Source organism: Globicephala melas, chromosome 7, assembly GCF_963455315.2.
Source record: "Globicephala melas chromosome 7, mGloMel1.2, whole genome shotgun sequence".
Taxonomy (NCBI): Eukaryota; Metazoa; Chordata; class Mammalia; order Artiodactyla; family Delphinidae; genus Globicephala; species Globicephala melas.
Genome location: NC_083320.1, coordinates 32,468,666 through 32,496,191, shown reverse-complemented (window position 1 = coordinate 32,496,191; position 27,526 = coordinate 32,468,666). Strand labels below are relative to the sequence as shown.

Here is a 27,526-nt window from a genome sequence, read left to right as displayed (position 1 = left end):
TTCGTTATTTAGTAACATATTGTTTAGCCTCCATGTTTTTGTGTTTTTTACGTTTTTTTCCCTGTGATTCTTTTCTCATCTCATAGCATTGTGGTCCAAAAAATTGCTTGATATGATTTCAGTTTTCTTAAATTTACTGTGGCTTGATTTGTGACCCAAGATGTGATCTGTCCTGGAGAATGTTCTGTGTACACTTGAGAAGAAAGTGTAATCTGCTGTTTCTGGATGGAATGTCCTATAAATATCAATTAAATCTGTCTGGTCTATTGTGTTATTTAAAGCTTGTGTTTCCTTATTTATTTTCATTTTGCATGATCTGTGCATTGGTTTAGTGATGTGTTAAAGTCCCCCACTATTAATGTGTTACTGTCGATTTCCTGTTTTATAGCTGTTAGCAGTTGCCTTATGTATTGAGGTGCTCCTGTGTTGGGTGCATATATATTTATAATTGTTATATCTTCTTCATTTTAAAGTCTATTTTATCTGATATGAGTATTGCTACTCCAGCTTTCTTTTGATTTTCATTTGCATGGAATATCTTTTTCCATCCCCTCACTTTCAGTCTGTATGTGTCCCTAAGTCTGAAGTGGGTCTCTTGTAGACAGCATATAGATGGGTCTTGTTTTTGTATCCATTCAGCCAGTCTGTGTCTTTTCATTGGAGCATTTAATCCATTCACGTTTAAGGTAATTATCCATATGTATGTTCCTATGACCATTTTCTTCATTGTTTTGGGTTTGTTATTGTAGGTCTTTTCTTTCTCTTGTGTTTCCTGCCTGGAGAAGGTCCTTTAGTATTTGTTGTAAAGCTGGTTTGGTGGTGCTGAATTCTCTTAGCTTTTGCTTGTCTGTAAAGGTTTTAATTTCTCCATCAAATCTGAATGAGATCCTTGCCAGGTAGAGTAATCTTGGTTGTAGGTTCTTTCCGTTCATCACTTTAAGTATATCATGCCACTCTCTTCTGGCTTGTAGAGTTTGTGCTGAGAAATCAGCTATTAACCTTATGGGAGTTTCCCTGTATGTTGTCATTTTTCCCTTGCTGCTTTCAGTAATTTTTCTTTGTCTTTAATTTTTGCTAGTTTGATTACTGTGTGTCTCGGCGTGTTTCTCCTTGGGTTTATCCTGTATGGGACTCTCTGTGCTTCCTGGACTTGGGTGGCTATTTCCTTTCCCATGTTAGGGAAGTTTTTGACTATAATATCTTTAAATATTTTCTCTGGTCCTTTCTCTCTCTCTTTTCCTTCTGGGACCCCTATAATGAGAATGTTGTTGTGTTTAATGTTGTCCCAGAGGTCTCTTAGGCTGTCTTCATTTCTTTTCATTGTTTTTTCTTTTCCGCAGCAGTGAATTCCACCATTCTGTCTTCCAGATCACTTATCCGTTCTTTTGCCTCGGTTATTCTGCTATTAATTCCTTCTAGTGTAGTTTTCATTTCAGTTATTATATTGTTCATCTCTGTCTGTTTGTTCTTGAATTCTTCTAGGTCTTTGTTAAACATTTCTTGCATCTTCTCTATCTTTGCCTCCATTTTTTTTCCAAGGTCCTGGATCATCTTTACTATCATTGTTCTGAATTCTTTTTCTGGAAGGTTGCCTATCTCCACTTCATTTAGTTGTTTTTCTGGGGTTTTATCTTGTTCCTTCATCTGGTACATAGCCCTCTGCCTTTTCATCTTGTCTGTCTTTCTGTGAATGTGGCTTTTGTTCCACAGGCTGCAGGATTGTAGTTCTTCTTCTGCTGTCTGCCCTCTGGTGGATGAGGTTATGTCAGAGGCTTGTGCAAGTTCCCTGATGGGAGGGACCGGTGGTGGGTAGAGCTGACCGTTTCTCTGGTGGGCAGAGCTCAGGAAAACTTTAATCTGCTTGACTGCTGATGGGTGGGGCTGCGTTCTCCACCCCCCAACTCCCCCCCCACCCCCCCGTTGGTTGTTTGGCCTGAGGCAACCCAACACTGGAGCCTAGTGGGCTCTTTGCTGGGGCTAATGGCGGACTCTGGGAGGGCTCACGCCAAGGAATACTTCCCAGAACTTCTGCTGCCAGTGTCCTTGTCCCCATGGTGAGCCACAGCCACCCCCTGCCTCTGCAGGAGACCGTCCAACACTAGCAGGTAGGTCTGGTTAAGTCTCCCCTGAGGTCACTGCTCCTTCCCCTGGGTCCCGATGCGCACACTACTTTGAGTGTGCCCTCCAAGAGTGGAGTCTCTTTCTCCCAGTCCTGTTGAAGTCCTGCCATCAAATCCCACTATCCTTCAAAGTCTGATTCTCTCGGAATTCCTCCTCCCATTGCCGGACCCCCAAGTTGGGAACCTGACATGGGGCTCAGAACCTTCACTCCAGTGGGTGGCCTTCTGTGGTATAAGTGTTCTCCAGTCTGTGAGTCACGCACCCAGCAGTTATGGGATTTGATTTTACTGTGATTGCACCCCTCCTACTGTCTCATTGTGGCTTCTCCTTTGTCTTTGGATGTGGGGTATATTTTTTGGTGAGTTCCAGTGTCTTCCTGTCAATGACTGTCCAGCAGCTAGTTGTGATTCTGGTGTTCTCACAAGAGGGAGTGAGAGCATGTCCTTCTCCTCTGCCATCTTGGTTCCTAATCTGTAAATAGTTTTAAAAGCACATTTGTATGTGGTATCTAAACTTCATAGCAACATTCAGATTAGATATGGCAAATTCCATTCCTTTTTTTATAGATGAGGAAACTGAAGTTCAAAGATTAATTTTATTTCTTTACATTTGCATAAACCTGAGTAATTCACAAAACTGTAAGGGTAGAGATTATTATATTTAATATACAAATGAGACTCAGTAAATTAATTGATTTGCCAAGATGATTAGTAAATGACAGAACTAAATTTGAACTAGAAGTGAAGTCGTTTTTTGATTCAATGTCTGAAGATTATTCCATTATATACTATAAAGTTCTAAAAAAAATACATGTCATAATTTCATTAAGCCTTGTAAAATAGAGAAGTTAAAACCACAATCCTCTATTTATATGAAATGTTCAGGATTGGCAAATCCATAGTGATGGAAAGTAGTTTAATTGTTGTCAGGGGATGGGAGGGAGTGGAAATTGGGGAGTGATGGCTAGTGAGTATGTAGTTTCTTTTGAGGATGATGGAAATGTTCCAGAGTTAGATAATGTGAATGGTTGCACAACTCTGTGAATATTAAAAAAAGCCCACTGAATTGTATATTTTAAAGGGTGAATTTTATGGTACATGAATTATATCTCAATAAATCTGTTAATAAAGCCATAATCCTCGTTTGTCTTGATCAATTTTTAAGCCATAAAGTGCTTTTTTTTTTTAATAGGTTAGGAACAAAGTATATAGCAGACTGTTGTCACTTCATTCTCCAAATAGTTATGGAACCAGATCACCACAGGAGTTATTCAAAGCATCAGGATTGACACAGGTAGGAAATTTTAAGTCACTGATTTGCTGTTCATTTTATATCTCAGACTTTTGCTTAGAAGTAAAACTTCCTTCTTTCAATTATTTTATTTTGATTCTGCAACTGCTCTTCTTCCATTCAGATTGATCTTATGAATTATCTTTGAATCATTCTGTTTCCCTCACACATACAGTGCCCTGTCTCCAGTTCGCATGTCATTCAGTTCATGGGCATATCTTATAAATTCTTTTTCTTTTCTATTTTTTTTTTTTTTTTTTTTTTTTGCGGTACGCGGGCTTCTCACTGTTGTGGCCTCTCCCGTTGCGGAGCACAGGCTCCGGACGCACAGGCTCAGCGGCCGGCCATGGCTCACGGGCCCAGCTACTCCGCGGCATGTGGGATCTTCCCAGACGGGGGCACAAACCCGTGTCCCCTGCATCGGCAGGTGGACTCTCAACCACTGTGCCACCAGGGAAGCCCTAAATTCTTCTTTTTTAATAGTGTTCTTTTTAAAAAGTAGTACACAGGATTTTTTTTCTTAATAATAAAAATAATCTGTTCACAAGAAAAAAAATGGGAAAATACAAAAGACACCATGGAAAAAAGGCAAAAAAAAAAAAAAATTCTCCAATCCTTCTATCTGCCAAAGCTAATGCTTTCGTGTATTTTATCCTCACATATATCCCAACATCTCTTGAATTTACACTGTCCAAAGCCAAAGAAAGGCCCTTGTTTTTTGCTCTCTAGGGTTTTAGTAGTCTTCCAATTAGGCTCTCTTGTCTCCTGGCTCTCTCCTTCCTCCTACATATGTGTTAATCTTTAAATGTTGCTCTTGTTCAAAAGCCATCAGCAATTGTTTCCTGTTGTTTATGGAATAAGCTTTATTTAATAGAGTATATTTCCTGCTTTCTGTGGAATAAACTTTATTCATTAAAGTACTGTTTCCTCAGTTTGGCACTCAAGTACAGTTAAAATTGGGCTTTCTATAAAATCTGTATACATAGATTAATTTCTCACTATTTCCCGTAAGTATGTCCTTTGCTTAAGGCACACAGTAAACTTAAAGGGGTGTATTAATCTGTCAGCAAAATGCTTGAGCATGCCTACACTGTGTAGAGTAATTAGTAGTCTAAGTACAGTAAGGTGATTAAAAAAAATAATGTTTATGTCTTCCTTTAGAAAATTTTTATATCTGTTATAGCAAAATCCCATTTACCTTTGCTCTATAAAAGTAGTTTTCTGAATATAGTTAATATAATGTTTATTTAAAATTTGTAGATCATTTAGTACATTGAGATACTGATTTTTTAATATTTACACTTATGAAAATTTCAACTTATGACAAAAATTTCAAATTTGGGCAGTCCTAGAATTAAAAAGTTTTAAGATATTCAAACAAAATATTTTTTAACTGAAGAAAAGACTTAATTCTTATAGAAGACTTTTTAGATTGTAGTGTAGGAGTTTTCTTTTCCTTTTCTAGAGACCAATTTTTAAGAGGAAGTGAATTTAGGAAAAGCATATTGATTTTACCTCCCTATTAAATATTTTTTAAAGCTTCATTCCTTTATCAAAAAGATGATAGAGATAATGGGAACATATGATTATTTTAGTACTGTCAGTAATAGTTACTGATTTCTAAGAGTTACAGATTAATTTTGATTTTTTCTTTTATTGTGCTGTCTAGAAATGGGTAAACAGAGAGATATCAAATTTTGACTACCTCATTCAATTAAATACAATGGCAGGACGAACCTATAATGACCTTGCGCAGTATCCTGTGGTGAGTTTTATATAAATCTTGTAAATATGGAATTACCTTTCAGTTTTCTAATACACAAAATATATGTGGATGATATCTAATTTTTATTTTTAAAAAGACATAAAAACTGATTTTGCCTTTCTTTATATTTCTACTGTGCTATTTTCAAGAAGTATGTAAATATGAAGAGTATTTTAAAAATAAAAACTCTTTTTCTTTCACTTCATTGAAAATATTCCAGTGGAATTACAGAAAATAATGCTTCTGGTTATTGAACTAAAGATGAATAAACATTTGCAACAGGGAAGAAATAAAGACTATCCCTTTTTGTCTTAGATAAACATTTATATTAGATATGGAGATGGTAGCCTCTCTAGGAAGGAATGTCTAAATTGTAAATTGTGGCTCTTTTAGTTCCCCTGGATTTTACAAGATTATACTTCAGACGAGTTGGATCTTAATAACCCATCTGTATTTCGAGATCTATCCAAACCAATTGGGGTAGTTAATGATAAAAATGCCAAAGCCATGCGAGAAAAGTAAGTGCTTTTCATCCCTTTTGAAAGATGCCCATAGCTTGTTTGAATTTGTATTGATTTCTGCTATGGCCAACCAAGTGTTACTTTTTTTAAATGCACAACTACTTTTGATCATCAGAGTCTGGTAATTCCTTCACTAAGTTTTCTTGAAAATATATCAGTTGTCCTTCAAATATCTTAACTATAGTCTGTGTATTTCCCTTCATTACCAAAGTAAAATTTATATTGTTTAGAATTTCTTTCACCTTGTAATAAGTATGTGCTAAATGGTAATAGGTTCTTGAAATTTTTCTCCCCAGGTATTTTAGACTTCATAACCTACAAATCTAACATTCCATCTAATATAATATTTTGGTGGATATAAAATTAATAATACTAACCTGTTGTTCACCAATAATGTGAATAAAGAACAGTGAAATGTGTGAAAATTTAGAAAGTGATATTTGAATAAGGAAAGGAAATATTTATAGTTCTATATATTTTTGAGCCACCCTTTAAATGTCTCGTACTTTTTTTTAATCCAAAGCCAGCTGCTGACAGTAAAAAATAATCTAATTTTAATTTTCCTTTTTCTCCGTGTGAACTTGTGGATGACTTGTCAGTTATGACTTCTGGTAATAAAGACAAAGAGCAATTCTGCAAACAAACTTAGTTGTAGATTTATTTGAGGGTTGATGGTACATTATTTTTCCCCCCCTTTTTGTTTGCAGATCTTCCCCAGGACTTTTTGCAGTGTTTAATATTTGTTGTACTAAATGGAATTTTGCTGTGTATATATTACTCTACTGCCATTAGTCACACTGTTAACATTGTTCCACAGGAAATACTGATCATATAAATTAACTTATTTTATAGATAATCAAAGATACAATTTAATTTAAATTTCAATAGTTTATTTTTTTGCATAGGTACAAATGACTTTGACCCGAAAACTTTCTTTATTCTCCTGAATATTCATGATTTCTATGTAAAAGGAAATTTACCTTAGCTTGATGAACTGATTAGTATTTTGGCTTAAAATTTTCAATGTTTGTTGCTTCCAAAAAACTGTTCATTCTTATTTAGATACTATATCCACGAACTCAGATGTCACCATTCAAAACAATTAACAGGATCAGTGATAGTTCTTGCAGAATTATTATATATATCCTTTGCGGATAATCTGATTTAGACCTTCTATTCCACCATCTCCTTTTTTTTTTTCCTTTTTAAAAAAAATTTTATTAGAGTATAGTTGATTTACAATGTTGTATTAGTTTCAGGTATACAGCAAAGTGATTCAGTTATACATATACATATATTCATTATTTTTCAGATTCTTTACTCATATAGGTTATCACAGAATATTGAGTAGAGTTCCCCGTGCTATACACATCTCCTTCTTTTACCTTTAGATCATTAGACATTCATTTTTACAATTCTTGACTGACCTTCTATATTTTTTTCCATTATCTTGGCCACAAAAGGATGTCTAATTATCACATGCTTACAATAAGCAGAAAAATAGAAACAACCTAAATATCTATAATAGTTAAATTGTTGTATATTCGTAGATCTAATTTTTATAAATACCGTGTACCTGTTAAAAATAGACTATTCAGGGCTTCCCTGGTGGCGCAGTGGTTGGGAGTCCACCTGCCGATGCAGGGGACGCGGGTTCATGCCCCGGTCCGGAAGGATCCCACATGCCGCGGAGCGGCTGGGGCCGTGAGCCATGGCCTCTGGGCCTGCGCGTCTGGAGCCTGTGCTCCGCAACGGGAGGGGCCACAACAGTGAGAGGCCCGCGAACTGCAAAAAAAAAAAAAAAAAAAAGACTATTCAGTCGTTTCGTAAGATTTTTAAAACTTTTTATTGTCGTGTGGTTGATTTACAATGTTGTGTTAGTTGCTGCTGTACAGCAAAGTGAATCAGTTATACATATTTTGTAAGATATTAACAGAAAATTGTTAGATGAAAAAATAAGTTGTGAACAATATATAATGTATAGTGGTTTTACATTAAAATATATTTTTATATTAAAATATATATTAATTCATAATTCAGGATTGACACATATTCATCAAAATGTTAACGTTAATTATCTCTGGGAAGTGCAATTGTAACTGATTTTAAATTTCTTCATTTTTGGTAGTTTCTCTCTGGTTTCTAATTTATCTATAGTGAATATTATTGCATAATACAAGTGTTCAAAAATCCAATATTAGTGCTATTTTATTGCTCAGAAAAAAGTAATAAATTTTTTTTCATTTATTAACGTGACATGATGATACAAATACATAGTTTCTTTTTTTTTTTTTTTTTTTTGGCGGTACGCGGGCCTCTCACTATTGTGGCCTCTCCTGTTGCGGAGCACAGGCTCCAGACGCGCAGGCTCAGCGACCATGGCTCACGGGCCTAGCCGCTCTGTGGCATGTGCGATCTTCCCAGACCGGGGCACGAACCCATGTCCCCTGCATCGGCAGGCGGAGTCTCAACCACTGCACCACCAGGGAAGGCCACAAATACATACTTTCTTAAAAACTGTGTTTTCAGCAATACAATACAAACATATGTCTTTCTAAGTTAATTTTACTATTGTGGTTATAAAACTTTAGTTTCTTTTTTTAGATATGAAAATTTTGAGGATCCTATGGGAACTATTGATAAATTTCATTATGGTACTCACTATTCAAATTCTGCTGGGGTTATGCACTATCTTATTCGTACAGAACCATTCACCACCCTCCACATCCAGCTTCAGAGTGGAAGGTATGTTTTGGGTAAATAAGCTATTTTCTTAAGACTGTATGATAGTGTTGAAAACTCTTTGCCTTCATGTCATGTACTGTTATAACAGGGCCTTATCTTTTTTTTCTCCTCTGTTAGATTTCAATTCATATACTAGCTCCCTAGATAAAAGCAGCCAAACTTGTTTGAGAACAGGTCACTCACACTGACTTACACAAATGACTTTTAAGGTGAATTCCTTTTTACTGCTATCCAGTGTACTTTTGTGATTTTCAACTGGGTTTAGGAATCTACCAGAGATTTAGAGTTAGAACTGATTTAGACCTTGATCCAAGATGTATCCCAGAGATTCAAACCTAACCAATGCCTATGTAGTCCTCCTAAAAATATTTATTAATCAATAGGAATAAAAATAGGGAGAAATAAGGGCCCTTACATTATTAGTAGCAGCTCAAACAGATCTGTGATGCCATTGTATTATCGTATCACCTGTCAGTGTTATAACTTACCTAACTTTCACATTTTCTTAATGATCCTAAAGAAAGAAACTTTTCCAAGAATCCTCCATTCCCCAATGTATCCTCCAGGAAGCTCTCTACTGACTCCCATTTTGTCTTCATGTTGCCTTATTCTTTACCATTATCATTTTGCTTTTTCTACCCAATCAAAAACTATGTAAACATTGCCTGTTCTACTCTTTCCATGTAAATTTTATCTCTCAAAATTAGCCTGGGTTCCTTATTCCTGTCTTTAATACACCAAGCCTTGGCTATCAAGGAGAGGCTTTGATCACTACACATCTCCAAATGTTACATTTGTCATGAATGCAGGTAATTTTCCTTCCAGGAAAGTGTAACTGGGTCTTTTCAACTTTTAGTGATTTTATGAATAAATGATTTTTTAAAAAGCTTCAAAAATAGATTCTGTTTGTGCTTCAAAGGACATCATCAAGAAAGTAAAAAAGACAACCAATTCAGTAGGAGAAAATATTTGCAAATTATAGATCTGTTAAGGGACTTGTATCTAGAATATATAAATAATTCTTGCAGTGCAATAATAAAAAGACAAATGACCCAGTTAAAAACTGGACAAAGGGTCTAAATGGACATTTCTCCAAAGAAGATTACAAATTCCCAATAAACACATGATTAACATCGTTAGTCATCAGGGAAATTCAAATCAAAACCAAATTGAGATACCTCTTTACCCACATGAGGATGGCTATAATAAAAAAGACAGATAATACCTACTGTTGATGAGTATGTTGAGAAATTGGAATAATTATGTACTGGCAGTGGGAATGTAAAATGATGCAGACTCTGTGGAAAACAGTCTGGCAGTACTTCAAAAGGTTAAAGATAGAATTACATATTACCCAGCAATTCTACTCCTACGTATATACCCAAGATAACTGAATACATATGTTCATGCAAACACTTGTACACAAATGTACTTAGCAGCATTATTTATAATAGCCAAAATATGGAAACAACAAAAATACCCATCAACTGGTAAAGGAATAAATAAAATGTGGTATACCCATGCAATAAAATATTATCTGGCATGAGTTAATAAAGGGAATGAAAGATTGATATATGCTACAACATAGATGAACCTTGAAAAGCAGTACACTGAATAAAATAAGCCAGACACAAAATGCCATATATTGTATGATTTACATAAAATGTCTAAAATAGACAAATCCATAGAGACAAAATAGATTAGTAGTTGCTCAGGGGTGGAGGGAGAGTGAATGGAGAGTGACTGCTATTAGATGCAGGGTTTCATTTTGGAGTGATGAAAATGTTCTAAAATTGGTTGTGGTGATGGCTACACAGCTCTGCATATACTGAAGGCCGTTGAATTGTTCACTCAGAGCAAATTATATGTATGTTAATTATGTATCAGTAAAGCTGTTCTCCCCCACCCAAACAAAAAGATTCTTCCATTAAAACTGTACGTCTCCTTCAATTTGAATATACCATTATTAGACTTTATTGATGACACAATCATTGACTATAATTAAATTTAGAGTTCTGCTAAGTTCAGCTCTGCTTCAAAACAAGGTTCCTAGGCATAAAGAGTCATATTAGTCATTAACTGTCACTTAGAAGTCATCATTTATGGAATAAATCCAGGAAAACACTATCAAAGGAGATGAAACAGAAGGGATTTATGCTGTTTGTGATTAGCCAAAACAATAAAATTGCAGCATGACCACGTGAGCTTCTTTCAACTACCATAGGCCCAGGATGGAATTTGAAAATAAAGTTAAAATAAGATAGTAGTATATGCAAGTAAAGTATAAAAGCTTTAGCTACAGAACTATTTCCCTAACACCCTCTGGTTTTTAGCAAAAGAGTTTGTAAAGATACTTATGTATCAAGGATTAAATCAGCAGCATTTCCATAGATCTGCTAACTATGTATGTCAATACTATAATACTTAGAGTGATATTTAAACTCTGTAATTTTAAAATATCCAAATAATATTTATTCAATTTCTGTAATAAATTTTACTGATTAAAAATTATGCCATTTTCATCTATTTTAACTAAGATGATACTAGTGATTAAAATTATAGTATTCAGTTCCTGGCAACAAAATAAGAAAGATTGTCATAAGGAGAGCAACTTGTGTTTTTAGACGTTAAAGAGAAAGGTTAAATAAAGAGAAACTAATCATGAGGAAACCTGAAGGAAGATTAAAGGTTTGTTTTAGCCTGTTGTTGCTCTCATTCAGTATTCACTGTTCTCTTTCAATCTCCACATGCAGGTTTGACTGTGCAGATCGACAATTCCATTCCATCCCTGCTACCTGGCAGGCTCTCATGGACAATCCATATGATGTGAAGGAACTTATTCCTGAATTCTTCTATTTCCCAGAATTTTTGGAAAATCAAAATCGTAAGAAATAGATTAAAAATTGGACTGAACAGGTCCCAATGGAGAATCCTGAAAAATATCTTTTAGGACATTTTTGTGATGACCTCTAGATTATTTAAGGTTCATTCTGTCTGTGTATTATTCAGTGACAAGGCTTAAATGATGTTCAGGTACTAGTCTTATCTTCTACGGATAGAAGTGCTACAGTGAATAAGATAAATGAGTCAAATTTGAATTGGTAAGAGAATTTATCAGAGTACAGGGTTTACTAGAGAAGCAAAAAATGGCTATATGCTATTTCAGCCATAAAGCTCCATGGATTAAAAGTGTTTGTGTTAGGTAAGAGGAAGATTTATACCAGGGGTCAGCAAACTATAGGTTCATGGGCCAAATCTGTGGGCAGACCCATATGTTTATAAATAAAGTTTTATTGGAATACAACTAGCCAATTCATTTACATAAACTGTGGCTGCTTTCACAGTATAATGGCAGATTTGAGTAACTGCAACAGAGACCATAGGGCTCACAAAGCCAAAACTATTTATTCTTTGACACCTTGTAAAAATTTGCTGACTCCTTTTACAGCAGAAGACAGGAGGCAAGTTGAAAAAAATGACTGGGTATAAGTTACCACAATATTTGAAAAACCATATTATGTTTTTGAAGAAAAGAATCATAGAGTGAAATATGGTCTTTAAAAATGTCCAAATACTTTTTCTATGAGGTAGTTTAGATTTATTTTAAGTACAAATAAGGAAATTGGCAAGGTTCTTACTACTGGTGTTCTTTAGGGAAATTCCAGTGTCAAAGGGCTGTTACAACTTCTTTTTCCTCCCTCAGCACGTAATGTTAATGTTTGACCCTTTGCTTTCTCAGTAGAATTGTTTGTTCTGCTGGTGAAAGCATATCCAGGACTTCATGACCTTCAATTGTTCACTCTGGGGCAGGTTGTTGGAGGCAAGGCATCTAATTCTCAGAGTAAGGCAGTTAGAAGTGGTCACCTTCAGAAAATCAGATGCAACTGTTGACTATGTGTGATCCTAGACTCTAAGTCAGCCAGAGGATTCGAGTCTTCTAAAGCAGGGTATCTGGGATAGTAGGAATAAGCAGATTAAATTTGGATACAGAATTTAAGGTTTGCCTAGCTTGACAATTACTCACATTCACCACAGCTAGTTGCTGTCTTGTACTACTGTCCTGGTGGCCTCCATTTCTAATTATACATTGCCTCTTTATTTGAAATGAGGTGGGTAGGACAAAGCAAAGTGTGTTAGAATGACAACAAATATGAATAAAACCAACTCAAAATTGTGCAAGCAAGAAAATTTAAGTACTTTCCATAATAAAAGTCCTGAGATATGGTAACTTAACAACATCATCAAAGCCAAGTTCTTTATGTATTTTTACTCTGCTGGTCTGGGTGTTTTGGCTTTGTTCTTGGCTAGTTACTGTCATGATTACAAATAACTAAAGCAATTCCAGGCATCATAGGCAGATACAACAGTGTCTTAGAAAGAAGTGGGACTTTTAATTCTTTGTGTCCTTTTTTTTTTTTAACATCTTTATTGGAGTATAATTGCTTTACAATGGTGTGTTAGTTTCTGCTTTATAACAAAGTGAATCAGTTATACATATACATATGTTCCCATATCTCTTCCCTCTTGCATCTCCCTCCCTCCAACCCTCCCCATCCCACCCCTCTAGGTGGTCACAAACCACCTAGCTGATCTCCGTGTGCTATGCGCCTACTTCCCACTAGCTATCTGTTATACATTTGGTAGTGTATATATGTCCATGCCACTCTCTCACTTTGTCACAGCTTACCCTTCTCCCTCCCCATATCCTCAAGTCCATGCTCTAGTAGGTCTGTGTCTTTATTCCCGTCTTACCCATAGGTTCTTCATGACCTTTTTTTTTTTCTTCTTAGATTCCATATATATGTGTTAGCATACGGTATTTGTTTTTCTCTTTCTGACTTACTTCATTCTGTATGACAGACTCTAGGTCCATCCACCTCACTACAAATAACTCAATTTCGTTTCTTTTTATGGCTGAGTAATAATCCATTGTATATATGTGCCACATCTTCTTTATCCATTCATCTGTTGATGGACACTTAGGTTGCTTCCATGTCCTGGCTATTATTGTAAATAGAGCTGCAATGAACATTTTGGTACATACCCTTTTTGAATTATGGTTTTCTCAGGGTATATGCCTAGTAGTGGGATTGCTGGGTCCTATGGTAGTTCTATTTTTAGTTTTTTAAGGAACCTCCATACTGTTCTCCATAGTGGCTGTATCAATTTACATTCCCACCAACAGTGCAAGAGTGTTCCCTTTTCTCCACATCCTCTCCAGCATTTATTGTTTCTAGATTTTTTGATGATGGCCATTCTGACTGGTGTGACATGATATCTCATGTAGTTTTGATTTCCATTTCTCTAATGATTAATGATGTTGAGCATTCTTTCATGTGTTTGTTGGCAATCTGTATATCTTCTTTGGAGAAATGTCTATTTAGGTCTTCTGCCCAGTTTTGGATTGGGTTGTTTGTTTTTTTGTTATTGAGCTGCATGAGCTGCTTGTAAATTTTGGTGATGAATCCTGTGTCAGTTGCTTCATTTGCAAATATTTTCTCCCATTCTGAGGGTGTCTTTTGTCTTGTTTATGGTTTCCTTTGCTGTGCAAAAACTATGAAGTTTCATTAGGTCCAATTTGTTTATTTTTGTTTTTATTTCCCTTTCTCTAGGAGGTGGGTCAAAAAGGATCTTGCTGTGATTTATGTCATAGAGTGTTCTGCCTATGTTTTCCTCTAAGAGTTTGATGGTGTCTGGCCTTACATTTAGGTCTTTAATCCATTTTGAGTTTATTTTTGTGTATGGTGTTAGGGAGTGTTCTAATTTCATACTTTTACATGTAGCTGTCCAGTTTTCCCAGCACCACTTATTGAAGAGGCTGTCTTTTCTCCACTGTATATTCTTGCCTCCTTTATCAAAGATAAGCTGACCATATGTGCGTGGGTTTATCTCTGGGCTCTCTATCCTGTTCCATTGATCTGTATTTCTGTTTTTGTGCCAGTACCATCCTGTATTGATTACTGTAGCTTTGTAGTATAGTCTGAAGTCAGGGACCCTGAATCCTGCAGCTCCATTTTTCGTTCTCAAGATTGCTTTGGCTATTCGGGGTCTTTTGTGTTTCCATACAAGTTGTGAAATTTTTTGTTCTAGTTCTGTGAAAAATGCCAGTGGTAGTTTGATAGGGATTGCATTGAATCTGTAGATTGCTTTGGGTAGTAGAGTCATTTTCACAATGTTGATGCTTCCAATCCAAGAACATATATCTCCATCTATTTGTGTCATCTTTAATTTCTTTCATCAGTGTCTTATAATTTTTTACATATAGGTCTTTTGTCTCCTTAGGTAGGTGTATTCCTAGATATTTTATTCTTTTTGTTGCAATGGTAAATGGGAGTGTTTTCTTAATTTCGCTTTCAGATTTTTCATCACTAGTGTGTAAGAATGCCAGAGATTGCTGTGCATTAATTTTGCATCCTGCTGCTTTACCAAATTTATTGATTAGCTCTAGTAGTTTTCTGGTAGCATCTTTAGGATTCTCTATGTATAGTATCATGTCATCTGCAAGCAGTGACAGCTTTACTTCTTCTTTTCCGATTTGGATTCCTTTTATTTCCTTTTCTTCTCTGATTGCTGTGCCTAAAACTTCCAAAACTATGTTGAATAAGAGTGGTGAGAGTGGGCAACCTTGTCTTGTGCCTGATCTTAGTGGGAATGGTTTCAGTTTTTCACCATTGAGGATGATGTTGGCTGTGGGTTTGTCATATATTGCCTTTATTATGTTGAGGAAAGTTCCCTCTATGCCTACTTTCTGGAGGGTTTTTATCAGAAATGCGTGTTGAATTTTGTCAAAAGCTTTCTCTGCATCTATTGAGATGATCATATGATTTTTCTCCTTCAGTTTGTTAATATGGTACGTCACGTTGATTGATTTGCGTATATTGAAGAATCCTTGCATTCCTGGAATAAACCCCACTTGATCATGGTGTATGATCCTTTTAATGTGCTGTTGGATTCTATTTGCTAGTATTTTGTTGAGGATTTTTGCATCTATGTTCATCAGTGATATTCGCCTGTAGTTTTCTTTCTTTGTAACATCTTTGGTTTTGGTATCAGGGTGATGGTGGCCTCGTAGAATGAGTTTGGGAGTGTTCCTCCCTCTGCTATATTTTGGAAGAGTTTGAGAAGGATAGGTGTTAGCTCTTCTGTAAATGTTTGATAGAATTCACCTGTGAAGCCATCTGGTCCTGGGCTTTTTTTTGTTGGAAGTTTTTTTTTTTTTTTTTTTTTGCAGTACACAGGCCTCTCACTGTTGTGGTCTCTCCCGTTGTGGAGCACAGGCTCTGGATGCGCAGGCTCAGCGGCCATGGCTCATGGGCCTAGCCGCTCCATGGCATGTGGGATCTTCGCAGACCGGGGCATGAACCCCTGTCCCCTGCATCAGCAGGCGGACTCTCAGCCACTGCACCAGCAGGGAAGCCCCTGTTGGAAGATTTTTAATCACAGTTTCAATTTCAGTGCTTGTGATTGGTCTGTTCATATATTCTGTTTCTTCCTGGTTCTGTGTCGGCAGGTTGTGCATTTCTAAGATTTTGTCCATTTCTTCCAGGTTGTCCATTTTATTGGCATAGAGTTGCTTGTAGTAATATCTCATGATCCTTTGTATTTCTGCAGTGTCAGTTGTTACTTCTCCTTTTTCATTTGTAATTCTATTGATTTGAGTCTTCTCCCTTTTTTTTCTTGATGAGTCTGTCTAATGGTTTATCAATTTTGTTTATCTTCTCAAAGAACCAGCTTTTAGTTTTATTGATCTTTGCTATCGTTTCCTTCATTTCTTTTTCATTTATTTCTGATCTGATCTTTATGATTTGTTTCCTTCTGCTGACTTTGGGGTTTTTTTGTTCTTCTTTCTCTAATTGCTTTAGGTGCAAGGTTAGGTTGTTTATTTGAGATGTTTCCTGTTTCTTAAGGTAGGCTTGTATAGCTATAAACTTCCCTCTTAGAACTGCTTTGCTGCATCCCATAGGTTTTGGGTCGTCGTGTCTCTGTTGTCTTTTGTTTCTAGGTAGGTTTTGATTTCCTCTTTGATTTCTTCAGTGATCATTTCGTTGTTAAGTAGTGTTTTATTTAGCCTCCATGTGTTTGTATATTTTACAGATCTTTTCCTGTAATTGATATCTAGTCTCATAGCGTTGTGGTGAGACAAGATACTTGATACGATTTCAGTTTTCTTAAATTTACCAAGGCTATATTTGTGACCCAAGATATGTGTCCTTTCTTTTTTTTTTTTTCTTTGCGGTACACGGGCCTCTCACTGTTGTGGCCTCTGCCGTTGCGGAGCGCAGGCTCCGGACGTGCAGGCTCAGCAGCCTTGACTCACGAGCCCAGCGGCTGTGCAGCATGTGGGATCACCCCGACCTGGACACGAACCCGTGTCTCCTGCATCAGCAGGCGGACTCTCAACCACTGTGCCACCAGGGAAGCCCTGTCCTTTCTTAAATTTGAGAAACCCTTTCTCATAATCTCCCTTCACTGTCCAGAGCTGGGTCATGTACCAAACCCTATGCCAGTCACCTACAATAAGCATGAAATATAAGACAGGATGGACACTTGAATTAAAGCAAGGTTCTTCTACCAGATAAGGAGGAATGGCTATTAGGTGCCCAACAATATCTGCTGTACAATAGTTGGGTTAAGGCCACACACCCTGTGCATCCTATTATTCTGTGACACTTGAACCTGTCTTCAGCTTTAAGGACACACTGATATTTTTAGGCAGCATCTTTAATGAAGGTCTTTTGTGTTAACACTTTTCCCTTTCCACACTGTATGAATAAGAAAATCTCATCTTTGGGACAGTTTTGTCAAAAGTACTGTGTTCTAACTAGAATGAGCAAATCTTTATTATGTCAGTATCTACTTAAAATAGTGGTATATAAATATATTGTTTTTCCATAACACAAGTCATTTTAAGTTTTAAGTTACACCAAAAAGCTCTAAGGAGCTCTATTTTGTAAATTAACCATTAGAAGGACTATGTTAATTATTTTTAATGTAAGAAGAATGCTTACTGTTGCATTTTTGTTCAGGTTAAGGGTTTTGGTCATAACTATAATTTCCTCCACTTTTTTCAGCAAAAAATAAACTATTATCTGATTTATCTTCTAATAACTAATTTTAAACTATCTTATTTTCATTTACCTTTTTAATCAACTGATAAAATGCATTCCAATAAATAAGAATTATTTTTACCTGTTCAATAAATTTATATCAAGAAGGGAACTTGATGGGGGGGAGGGATAGATTGGGAGTTTGGATTTGACATGTACACAGGGCTATATTTAAAATACATAGCCAACAAGGACCTGCTGTATAGCACAGGGAACTCTGCTCAATACTCTAATAACCTTAATGGGAAAAGAATTTGAAAAAGAATAGTATGGCTGAGTTGCTTTGCTGTGCATGTGAAGCTAACAGGGCATTGTTGATCAACTATATTCCAATATAAAATAAAAATTTAAAAAAAAGAGAAAGGAACTTGATTCTCACCTTTTACTCTTAATAAAAGAAGAAAAGCATTCAGTTTTGCTAAGTAATGTACCCTTTTATTTGTTTTACTTGATTTATTTAAATCTAAAATGATTTGATACGTTTATCTTTTACATGTCTTAGAATTTAACTTGGGTCGTCTACAAGTTTCCAGAGAACTAGTAAATGATGTTATTCTCCCCAAATGGGCTAAGTCAGCTGAAGATTTCATCTATAAACATAGGAAAGCTCTGGTAAGATTTTTGTGTTTAGTTATTAGACAATCAATAAGATAAAGATCTCTGTGTTTTCCAGAGGATGATGGAATAAAGTATATCTATTATTTTCCTGGATTAATTTGTAATCTATTATATGTGCTGTTTTAGAAAGTATAATATAGTAATTTATTTTGAGGTTATAGATCTTCTGATATAGTGAGACTATAGTAGTACAGTCCTATGGATGTATGCAAAAAATTTTTTTTTCACTTCTATGAGATATCTACCTATTGTATGTGAACCTATTTTGGTCATAGTTTGATTTTCACAGTTCCCACATTTGTTTCAAATCTAACAAGAATAAGTACATTTTTTTTTCCTCTGAAGGATTCCAGTAAGTTTTTAATAAGACAGCTAAATAAATCCTAAATGCCACTTAAAAATTTTACTAGTTTTTTAGCTAAATTTCCATTTTGGAATTGAAGGACTAGTGAGAGTTAGTTTAATGTTGCTATTGTGTTATTATCTTGCAGATAATGCTTTTTTCCCCCACAAGAGCCCACTTAGCTTTCTATCTAAACTGAAATGTTACAGATTCTGAAACTAAATAGGCCAGTACTTGGAAACATTCCTTGTCATTAGTACATAGTTAGTCAAGTTTACAAAATTCAGGATTACTTTTTAACATTTGTAAGCAATAACCCTATGCATGAGTAAGGAATTGGGAAAAAATAAAACAACTCTGAAAAATAATCTGTTACTTTTTAACTAGGCAGGAACTTCTCAGATGCTTCCTTCTGTGTTATCTATGACAGTAAGTAGGGGTCCAGAATTTTAGGAAGACATACTCCTCATTAATAAGAGGTTAGAAGTTTGTGTTTCAGTTATGTATTGCCGTGTAACAAACTATCCCAAAATTTAGTGGCTTAAAACTATAGCCATTTTATTATTTCTCACGCTTATGTGAGTTGACTTGCCTCAACTCGGCAGTTCTTCTGGTCTTACTTAAGGTTCTCATCCCCTTGCAGTCATATGGCAGCTAAGGTTGGAGTCATCTGGAGGCTGCCTTGAGACACTGGGATGCTGACTTTTCTCCCTCTCCCTGTAGTCTCAGGATATCTCCTCTTCATGTGGTCTCTCTAACTGATTAGCCAGACTTCTTACCTGGCAGCTCAAGGCCCCCCAAGAATGCAAAAGTGGAAGCTTCTAGACTTTCTTGAGACCTAAGGCTGTGAACTGTCACAGTATCACTTCTGCCTTCTTGTCATGGTTAAATAGTAACAGGATGAGTGCAGATTCCAGAGGAAAGAAAGTAAACTCCATCTCTTAATGGTTGGAGTGAGAAAGAATTTGCAGCTATCTTTAATCCACCATTCACAGGCTGCCCTCTGGCCACAAAGTATTTACATTCCTTCTACATGCAAAATGTACATACTTCCTCTCAAGACCTTCCCAAAGTCTCAGCTCCTTAAGGCAGGGTTCTACAGACTTTTTCCGTAAAAGACCAGCTAGTAAATATTTTCATTGGCTGTAAACTTAGTCTGTGTTGAAATTCTGCCATTGTAGTGCAAAAGAAAATGGGGGTATGGCTGTGTTCTGCTAATCTACAAATCTGGCTGCTAGTAAGGTTTGGCCCACAAACAGTAGTTTGCTGATCCTTGCATAAAGGCATGAGGCCTGAAGTCCAGAATCTTACTAGTCATCTAAATCAAATCCATGTGTGGATGAAACTACTCCAGTGTCTCCTCTTGTATCTGAAGACTGAAGTAAGGAGACAAGTTATCTGCCCCCCACGTAACAGTGGTGTAACAAGGACAGGAAAACTATAATAGACACTAACATTCAAAAGGAAGCGAGAAAACAGAGGCACCTAGCCTCTTGTTTATAACAATTCAGAATTCCAGCAGGGACATGCTCTCAGTTACTTTACTAGGGCCCAGTGCTATTCCCTGATATTGGTTCTCCATGCATCTTTTTGTTCTACCCTTAGGCTCTTGGCTTTTCACTCTGAGTCATTCTTTTCCATAAAAACTGAAACAAAAAAACTTTGTTTACAAGAGTATCTTTGCAAGCCTCTTTCCTCACCATGATAAGCTGGAAGCCAAAGTCTTTTATTTTTTGAACAGTTTTTAACTTTTTCAGCTTGAATTAATGCAGTTTCTTTTAAAATGTTATGGGTTTCTTATGCATCAACTCTGTTGGGCAAAAACCATTCCACATGACTTTACGAGATAGTTCATTATCTCCTTTGGGCTGAGTGGGAGGCTACAATGGGAAAATGTTCTTAAGGTTAAGATGCTCTATTGTCTAGTTAGGTGGGTCTGTGAGACACAACCTAAAATCTTTGAGATCTCAGCAGATTGTTTTTTAGCCACACTCCTGATCTAAACTTTTGCCCAAGGCCATATTTTACTGGAAACATTCTGATTTAAGCATTAACTTAGACCATTTCTCACTTTGAGAGTCTTTGCTTTCTAGTGATCCTGGAAATGAGAAATAATTTTCGTGCCCAGCAAGACCCAGCTCCTCTATATACTTTTAAAATTATGCTTAAAACCCAAACAGTTCATTTTTAAAACTCACCCTTGCTCCTCCCACACATAATCACAGGCAGCTAAAAGAAGCCAATTAGCATTTAAAAACATTCTGCCTGGAAATCTCTGTCCCCAGATCCAAGAGTTCATTAGGTACCCTTTCTATCTTTCATGTAACGAAAACATGAGTTCCCTTTTCTCCTGTCTCCAATAACAATTTTCTTACGGTCTTTCAACTCCTCACTAACAGGCTCCGGGTTCTTTAAGCTTCTGCCTGCCACCAAGTTCACCTCTTAGTTGGCCGTGTGGGGGTGTGTGGAGGGAGTGATTTTTCAGCTATCTTCAGTCCACCCCAGTGCAGTTTCCTTGTTTCCTTGAATTGAATTTCTGAACTATTTCAGTGGAATTTTCACAACAAAGATGTATTCCACAGCTATCATTAATTTTTTTGTTGTTCTTATTTGGACTATAAGAATATTTGTTATTTTCTTCACCCATTAGTTAGGAGATGTATATGTAGTAAATATTAATAAATATGTCTACATTTTACTAGATAGAATATAGTCAAATTGGATCAATGTTTAACATGATTTTGAGATAATTTTATTTACAGTGATAAGATTTGTGTGTGGAAATGCTTACAATGCTCTTATTTTTTTAAAGGACCTATCATTACGTTGTAGTTGGAAGGTATCTCTATGTGAATTGCTAAATTTGTTTTTTTTTCTAGGAGTCTGAATATGTTTCTGCTCATCTTCATGAATGGATAGATCTGATTTTTGGCTATAAACAGAGGGGGCCAGCTGCAGTGGAGGCACTCAATGTTTTCTATTACTGTAGTTATGAAGGTATAAGCCTATACTTTTTCTCTTATGTTAATAAAAATATTATTTAATATGTGTTTATACATGGTATTTTTGGCATAACTATTTAACACAAGAAAGACTACATTTAAAAAATAATTTTAGTTATCTTTTCTATTTGAAAGGCTGCTGCTTTTTAAAAAAATAGTAGTTAAAATGTCAATTATTGGTGGCATAAAAGATTTTGATCTCTGGCCATATGTATCCTATTCAGTTGGGTCTGAGTATTCTGTATTAAATAGTTAGCAGACATTAAATAAGAGTTTTTAAAATTAAAATAACAAATTCTTCCAATGATAATAAGATGACAGTATTCTAATGTTTAGCTCTGGATCAAGAACATTTTCTGAAGGCTTTGAAAGGCTTAAGAAGGAGTTCTTTCCTAATCCTTCCATAGAGCTAATAGTTCTAAAGATTATAAATAGTGTGAAGTTTTATGAATTTGAGCAGAACCCACATGACTTTTGGTAAATAGACAAGCATGTTTTTACCTTGCTGTATTCATTTGATAACAGTTTTGTAGGAAGGTAGTATAGCATGGTGGTTAGGAGCATAGTCTTTGAAATCAGACTTTACCTAGTTTGGTCAATTACTAGCTATGTAACAATAGGGATTAAGTATGGCTGGTATAATCAGTTAGCCAGAATATCACCTTGCCCAACTTTTGTTAGATAAACTAATTTATAGCAGTAATTTTGTGTGGTTATTACACTTTTTTCAGCTTAACTATCGTGAAGAAAGCAATCAGGTGTACTATGAGTATAGTGTGCATTTTTATAAGAGAAACTTTTATAGACTACCAGTTAACTTTTGTTTAAAATATTTTAGTTCTAAACAGTGGGTGGAATTTATTTTTGTACATATTTAATATCTGAAGCTTTACTGATTTTTTAAAAGTTATCTCTTTACAGTAGTTTTATAAATTGATGAATGGAATAATATTTTGTTGAAAATATACTAATCAGCCTCTGATACGTTAAACAGTTGTGTGGCTTGCTGATTTGTTTTCGCTCTATAGTGAATTGACTACTTCTCTTGGTTTTAGGAGCTGTGGATCTGGATGCCTTAACAGATGAGAAGGAAAGAAAAGCCTTAGAAGGGATGATTAACAATTTTGGGCAAACACCTTGTCAACTATTAAAGGTAAAGCATAAAAGTTATTGATTACCGAAGTCCAGAATTTAATTTCTAAGGAATAGTACTACCAGTAATTTTCAAGGTTTTTAATGATTTAAAACCTAATTTCAGAATTATCTAGAATTTGGAAAAAATTATACTGTCACTTTAAAAATAAATAGATTTAAATGATTGTTCCTATTTTTTAAAATTAATTTATTAATTTATTTATTTTTGGCTGTGTTGGGTCTTCCATTTCTGTGCGAGGGCTTTCTCTAGTTGCGGCAAGCGGGGGCCACTCTTCATCGCGGTACACGGGCCTTTCACTGTCGTGGCCTCTTGTTGCGGGGCACAGGCTCCAGACATGCAGGCTCAGTAGTTGTTGCTCACGGGCCTAGTTGCTCCGCGGCATGTGGGATCTTCCCAGACCAGGGCTTGAACCCGTGTCCCCTGCATTGACAGACAGATTCTCAACCACTGCGCCACCAGGGAAGCCCATGATTGTTCCTATTTTGAATGTCAAAATATTGCAGTCAAAATCCACATATTCAATCAATTCGTCTTAAGTTACAAAGGATTTATATTTACTCAGAAAGCCAATCACATTTATTTTGTTGTTTCTGGGAAAGGAAAAGGTGAGGTTGAAGGCCCCTGTCAGGTGAGCCTTCCTCCCTCCTTTATTAAATGGAGAAGTAGCTCTAACTGAGTACCAGTTAGGTTATACCATTAAAGCTGTTCTAATACTGGGACTCATTGCATGTATAAGACTTTTAGTAGCTGACATCTGCCCCCAAAGGGTTCTTATCATCCAGAGCCCAAACCCAGTCCTAAAAATCAAATTGCAGAATATGTAAAATCAAAGTATAGATATTACTGTATTTCTTTTCCCATCCTAGTATCTGAAGTTAAATTATTGTCTTCCTGATTGCATACAGCTTTGGATTCATAGAAGTTAATCCAGTATTAGCTTGCAAAGACATCTTGATCTTTGTTAGTATATGAATTTGGAAATGAGGAATACATAATAATATACCATTTATTAAGTTGATACTTTCCTATGCAAGCACTGTGCTAAGTGATTTACCTAACTTCACAGTAAATATTCAATTATCCTTACTTTTTACATGTTGAAGCCATATTTCATAGAAATTAATACCTAGCCTACAACACCTTAGAAAAATCAAATACTTTTTTCCAACTTTATACAACTAGGATGTGACTGGGACAGAATTTGGATGCATGATCATCTAACTCCAAATCCTTTCTTCCATGCCATGTTTCCTCTGAATTAATAGCTGTAAGCCCCTTGTTGAACTTGTAGATCATTTTTCCATTCTTATGGGCTGTTATTTATATCCTAATTATGACACTTCCACCTTAGTTAGTTGTACATTTATTCATTTGCCTCACTATATTATAATATGTTAAAGGCAGCAACTTTTTAAAAATCATTTTTGTATCTTTCTTGCATATAGTTTGTGGGCAGTAAGTATTTGTTGAACTGAAATCTCCACAGCTATAACAGCAACAGTATATCTAAACTCTGGCTTATAGATGAACTTCTGTTAATTCAGTTATCAGACCAAGATTTATAATTGTTACTATTCCTTAGCAACAGTTTGAATCCTCCAACATTGATTTTTGCAGAATACTCATATTTGAAATCAGTCTTTATTCCTTACCTGCTGATAGTCAGAAGGCAAAAGTAACAGAATAAAACACAACACTTCATTGGACTTTGAAATAGATTCTATAATATTTTTGCAGCAGCTTTATTTTTTTTTTTTACAAGGGCAGTGCTAATTAGTTTTTAAGATAAAAAAAATGACATAAAAATCAGCTTTTGATTTCAAATAAAGTGAATAATACATGGATAATTCAGAGATAAATATTGAATTAGAGCTCTTAAATCTGTTTCCCATAATCTAATATTTTGCAATGGAGATAGAATCCTCTTTAGCTAGATTTCTATTCTGCATTTTAACTGTGGCATTGGAATATTAATTTGACTTGTAATTTTCTTCTCATTTAAAAAGGTGATAATATCTTTTGTTTCTGACATTAAAGGTAAGGAATAATAATAACTTATTTGAAAAGCAATGCAGTAATATCTGTAATTTGATCCTGAGAATATTGACATTCAAATCTTATTTCAGGAATTAAAGATTCACCCGTATTATAAATTTTGACTTTTGAATAATGTATTTAATTTTACCAAACATATACATAAGCATGTACCATATTTATGGTACTTTTCTATGTGTTGAAAATCCAAAAATGAATATGACTTATTTTCTGACATTAAGGTACCTATTGTCTAGTTGGGAAAGACCATAACCAACTATATGTAATACAACATAGAAAGAAATAAGTACTAAATAAAATACTAAATAATGTAGTGTGCTGAGAAAAATAATAGAATAGTTAATTCTGCCTTAGAGATTCAAGGGAGAGATCAGTACGAAAAACTTTAAAGTAGAAGTAGGGTTTCTCTAGGAATGAAGAGGGCCCGAACTCTGCCAAGGAAATTGAGCAAAAGCCAGGAGTTGTCAATAGTGCATGGTATGTAATCCATCATAGCTAGAGTCTGGTATGTATGAAGGAATATAGTGAGAGATGTTTTAATGTAATTATGGAATTATTTTTTTCTTAATTTTTTTTGAAGGAACCACACCCTTCTAGATTATCAGCAGAGGAAGCAGTGCAGAAGCAAACCAAAACAGACACTTCAACCTTTAACTTATTTCAGTACCTCCCTGAACTCAAGTCATTTTTTATAGAGGTAATATCCAATTTGATAATATCAAAGGATTTTCTCTGTGATTTCTGTACACTTCATTGTTTCTTTTGTTCTTTAATGGAGAGGGTGGATTTGAATACTTAATCCAAAATAGTAAATAATACTTCAGTAATATGTTCTTAGATTTTTTAAAACAACCTTGTTGAAAGCTTTTGTTTGCTGCTGTAATGTTTGTTTTGGCTTTCTTTCTTCCAACCTCACGTTCTCCCGAAGGAAACATAAAGAGGAAGAATAATTTGACTTAAATTGCTTTTTGTGTCAGTTGAGATATATATATATAGAGAGAGAGAGAGGAAGTCTAAAATAACTTTTAATTACAGTGTCTACTCACATATAAAATATGGCCCATGAGTCAGATTGTTAATTGATGATGTCAGAAGGAATAGTCAAGTGGAGCAAGATAGATAGTTAATGCTGTTCTTGGAAGAGTACCTTCAAATTCACGTTTAAATATACATATTGAATTACAGTTGATTCTTGAACAATACAGGTTTGAACAGTGTGGGTCCACTTATACATGGATTTTTTTTCAATAGTAAATACTACAGTACTACATAATCTGGGATTGGTTGAATTTGTGGGTGCAGAACTGCAGATAAGGAAGAAGCGCAGATACAGATATTATATTTATATATAAATTATATAATAATGCATGGAGGGTTGGTGTCCCAAACCCCTGAGTTGTTCAAGGGTCAGCTGTTCTTTGAATAGTTCAGAATGTGAATATGAAATGCATTAATACCTATAAATTTGGTTAGGACGGATAATATTAACTCTTTTGGAAGAATACAAAATGATAAAGAGTTACTAAGAATAGATTGGAGATGTGCATAGAACAAGGAATAACTCTCATGCCATACAGCAAACGGTGGTAAATGTTTTCTTAAAGGGCCAGATCGTAAATATTTTGGACTTTGTACCTACATATCATTTGAAGGTGCTTAATTCTTCCAGTAATGAAATGTGACAACATGATTTTGTCTCCCAGGGAAGCTCATTAGAGACTCAGCTCTGCCTAGCACATTCCAAAATTCTAGACTCCCAAAAGAAAAGCCTGTATTCAGACGATTGTTTGCACAAATAGTCTAGGCATAGTGAGCCACGTGTATTATTGAAGACAAGTTTTGTATCAGTGTAAGGATGTCTTTGCCTGCCAAGTTCCCTGATGCCAGGCAATGGCCAACCTTGCAAGCAGCCTTTCTAAGGTGAGCAGACTCAGTCCTGCTATGTTAACTTTTGGCTACACATAGGGCAACCCACAAAACCCTATTTGGCCCCTAAAATGATGGACATGTAATAAGATATTATGTAATGCTGATAAAAGTATTTTCATCATATCTAATCATTTGTGGCATTGTTTTTTATAGTACAATACATTCTGAGTTCTGTCTGCAGATGCAATGGCATTTGCCCCTCTCTGTACCCACCCCAGGTCACAGGGTAGCTTTCCTCAGGGCCAGTGTCTGGAGCAGGATTAAGAACACAATAGATATCCTTGGGTACCAATAATTGTTAATCCCTTTTCATCATCATACAAGAAGGTGTTTCCCACTCATTCATATGAAAAGAGAAGGCCTCTTTTAGTTCTCTTCCTAGGTATTAAAATGGTGAAGAAAATTGACGTAGCAGTGAAAGCAAGGGGCTTATTAAATGGATTTCTTCAGATACCATTTCCATTTATGCTGTTTCAATGTCAGTTGTCTTCTCTTGATTAATTCACAGTATGAAGAGAAAAGATATGCATTAACTTCATGTGGTTATACATCATTATTTAGTTCATATAAAGCTCTTAGAAAAGCACCTGGCACATCGTATGTACCCACTAATGTTAGGTTATAATTTATCTAATAAATGTTAGGTGTAATTTATAAACTATCAAAATTATAAACTATCAAAAAACTTATTTCAAATCGTTTTTCTCTTTCACACTGTAATAAGATAATGGTGGATGTTTTCTGAGGACTGTCTTTATTTTCTGGTCCTTTGTTGTAGCTTTCAGGAAGGGCCTCAGGTAATGGAATAGATCTATTTTTTGAAAGTTAAACCCAAAAGGAAAATTCCATAAAATATAACTAGTTTTCCCATTTC

General features: G+C 35.5%; 1 protein-coding gene across 1 annotated transcript in view; it reads left to right on the top strand.

The window, feature by feature from the left end:
- Positions 1-27,526, top strand: part of NBEAL1 (neurobeachin like 1) — a 182,322-nt gene that overhangs the window by 132,833 nt on the left and 21,963 nt on the right. Inside the window, exons 39-47 of the mRNA XM_060302023.1 lie at positions 3,313-3,414; positions 5,081-5,176; positions 5,570-5,694; positions 8,302-8,442; positions 11,196-11,326; positions 18,052-18,161; positions 21,390-21,507; positions 22,568-22,665; positions 25,304-25,420. Of these exons, the coding sequence (XP_060158006.1) occupies positions 3,313-3,414; positions 5,081-5,176; positions 5,570-5,694; positions 8,302-8,442; positions 11,196-11,326; positions 18,052-18,161; positions 21,390-21,507; positions 22,568-22,665; positions 25,304-25,420 (1,038 nt within the window). The remainder of the gene's footprint in view (positions 1-3,312; positions 3,415-5,080; positions 5,177-5,569; positions 5,695-8,301; positions 8,443-11,195; positions 11,327-18,051; positions 18,162-21,389; positions 21,508-22,567; positions 22,666-25,303; positions 25,421-27,526) is intronic.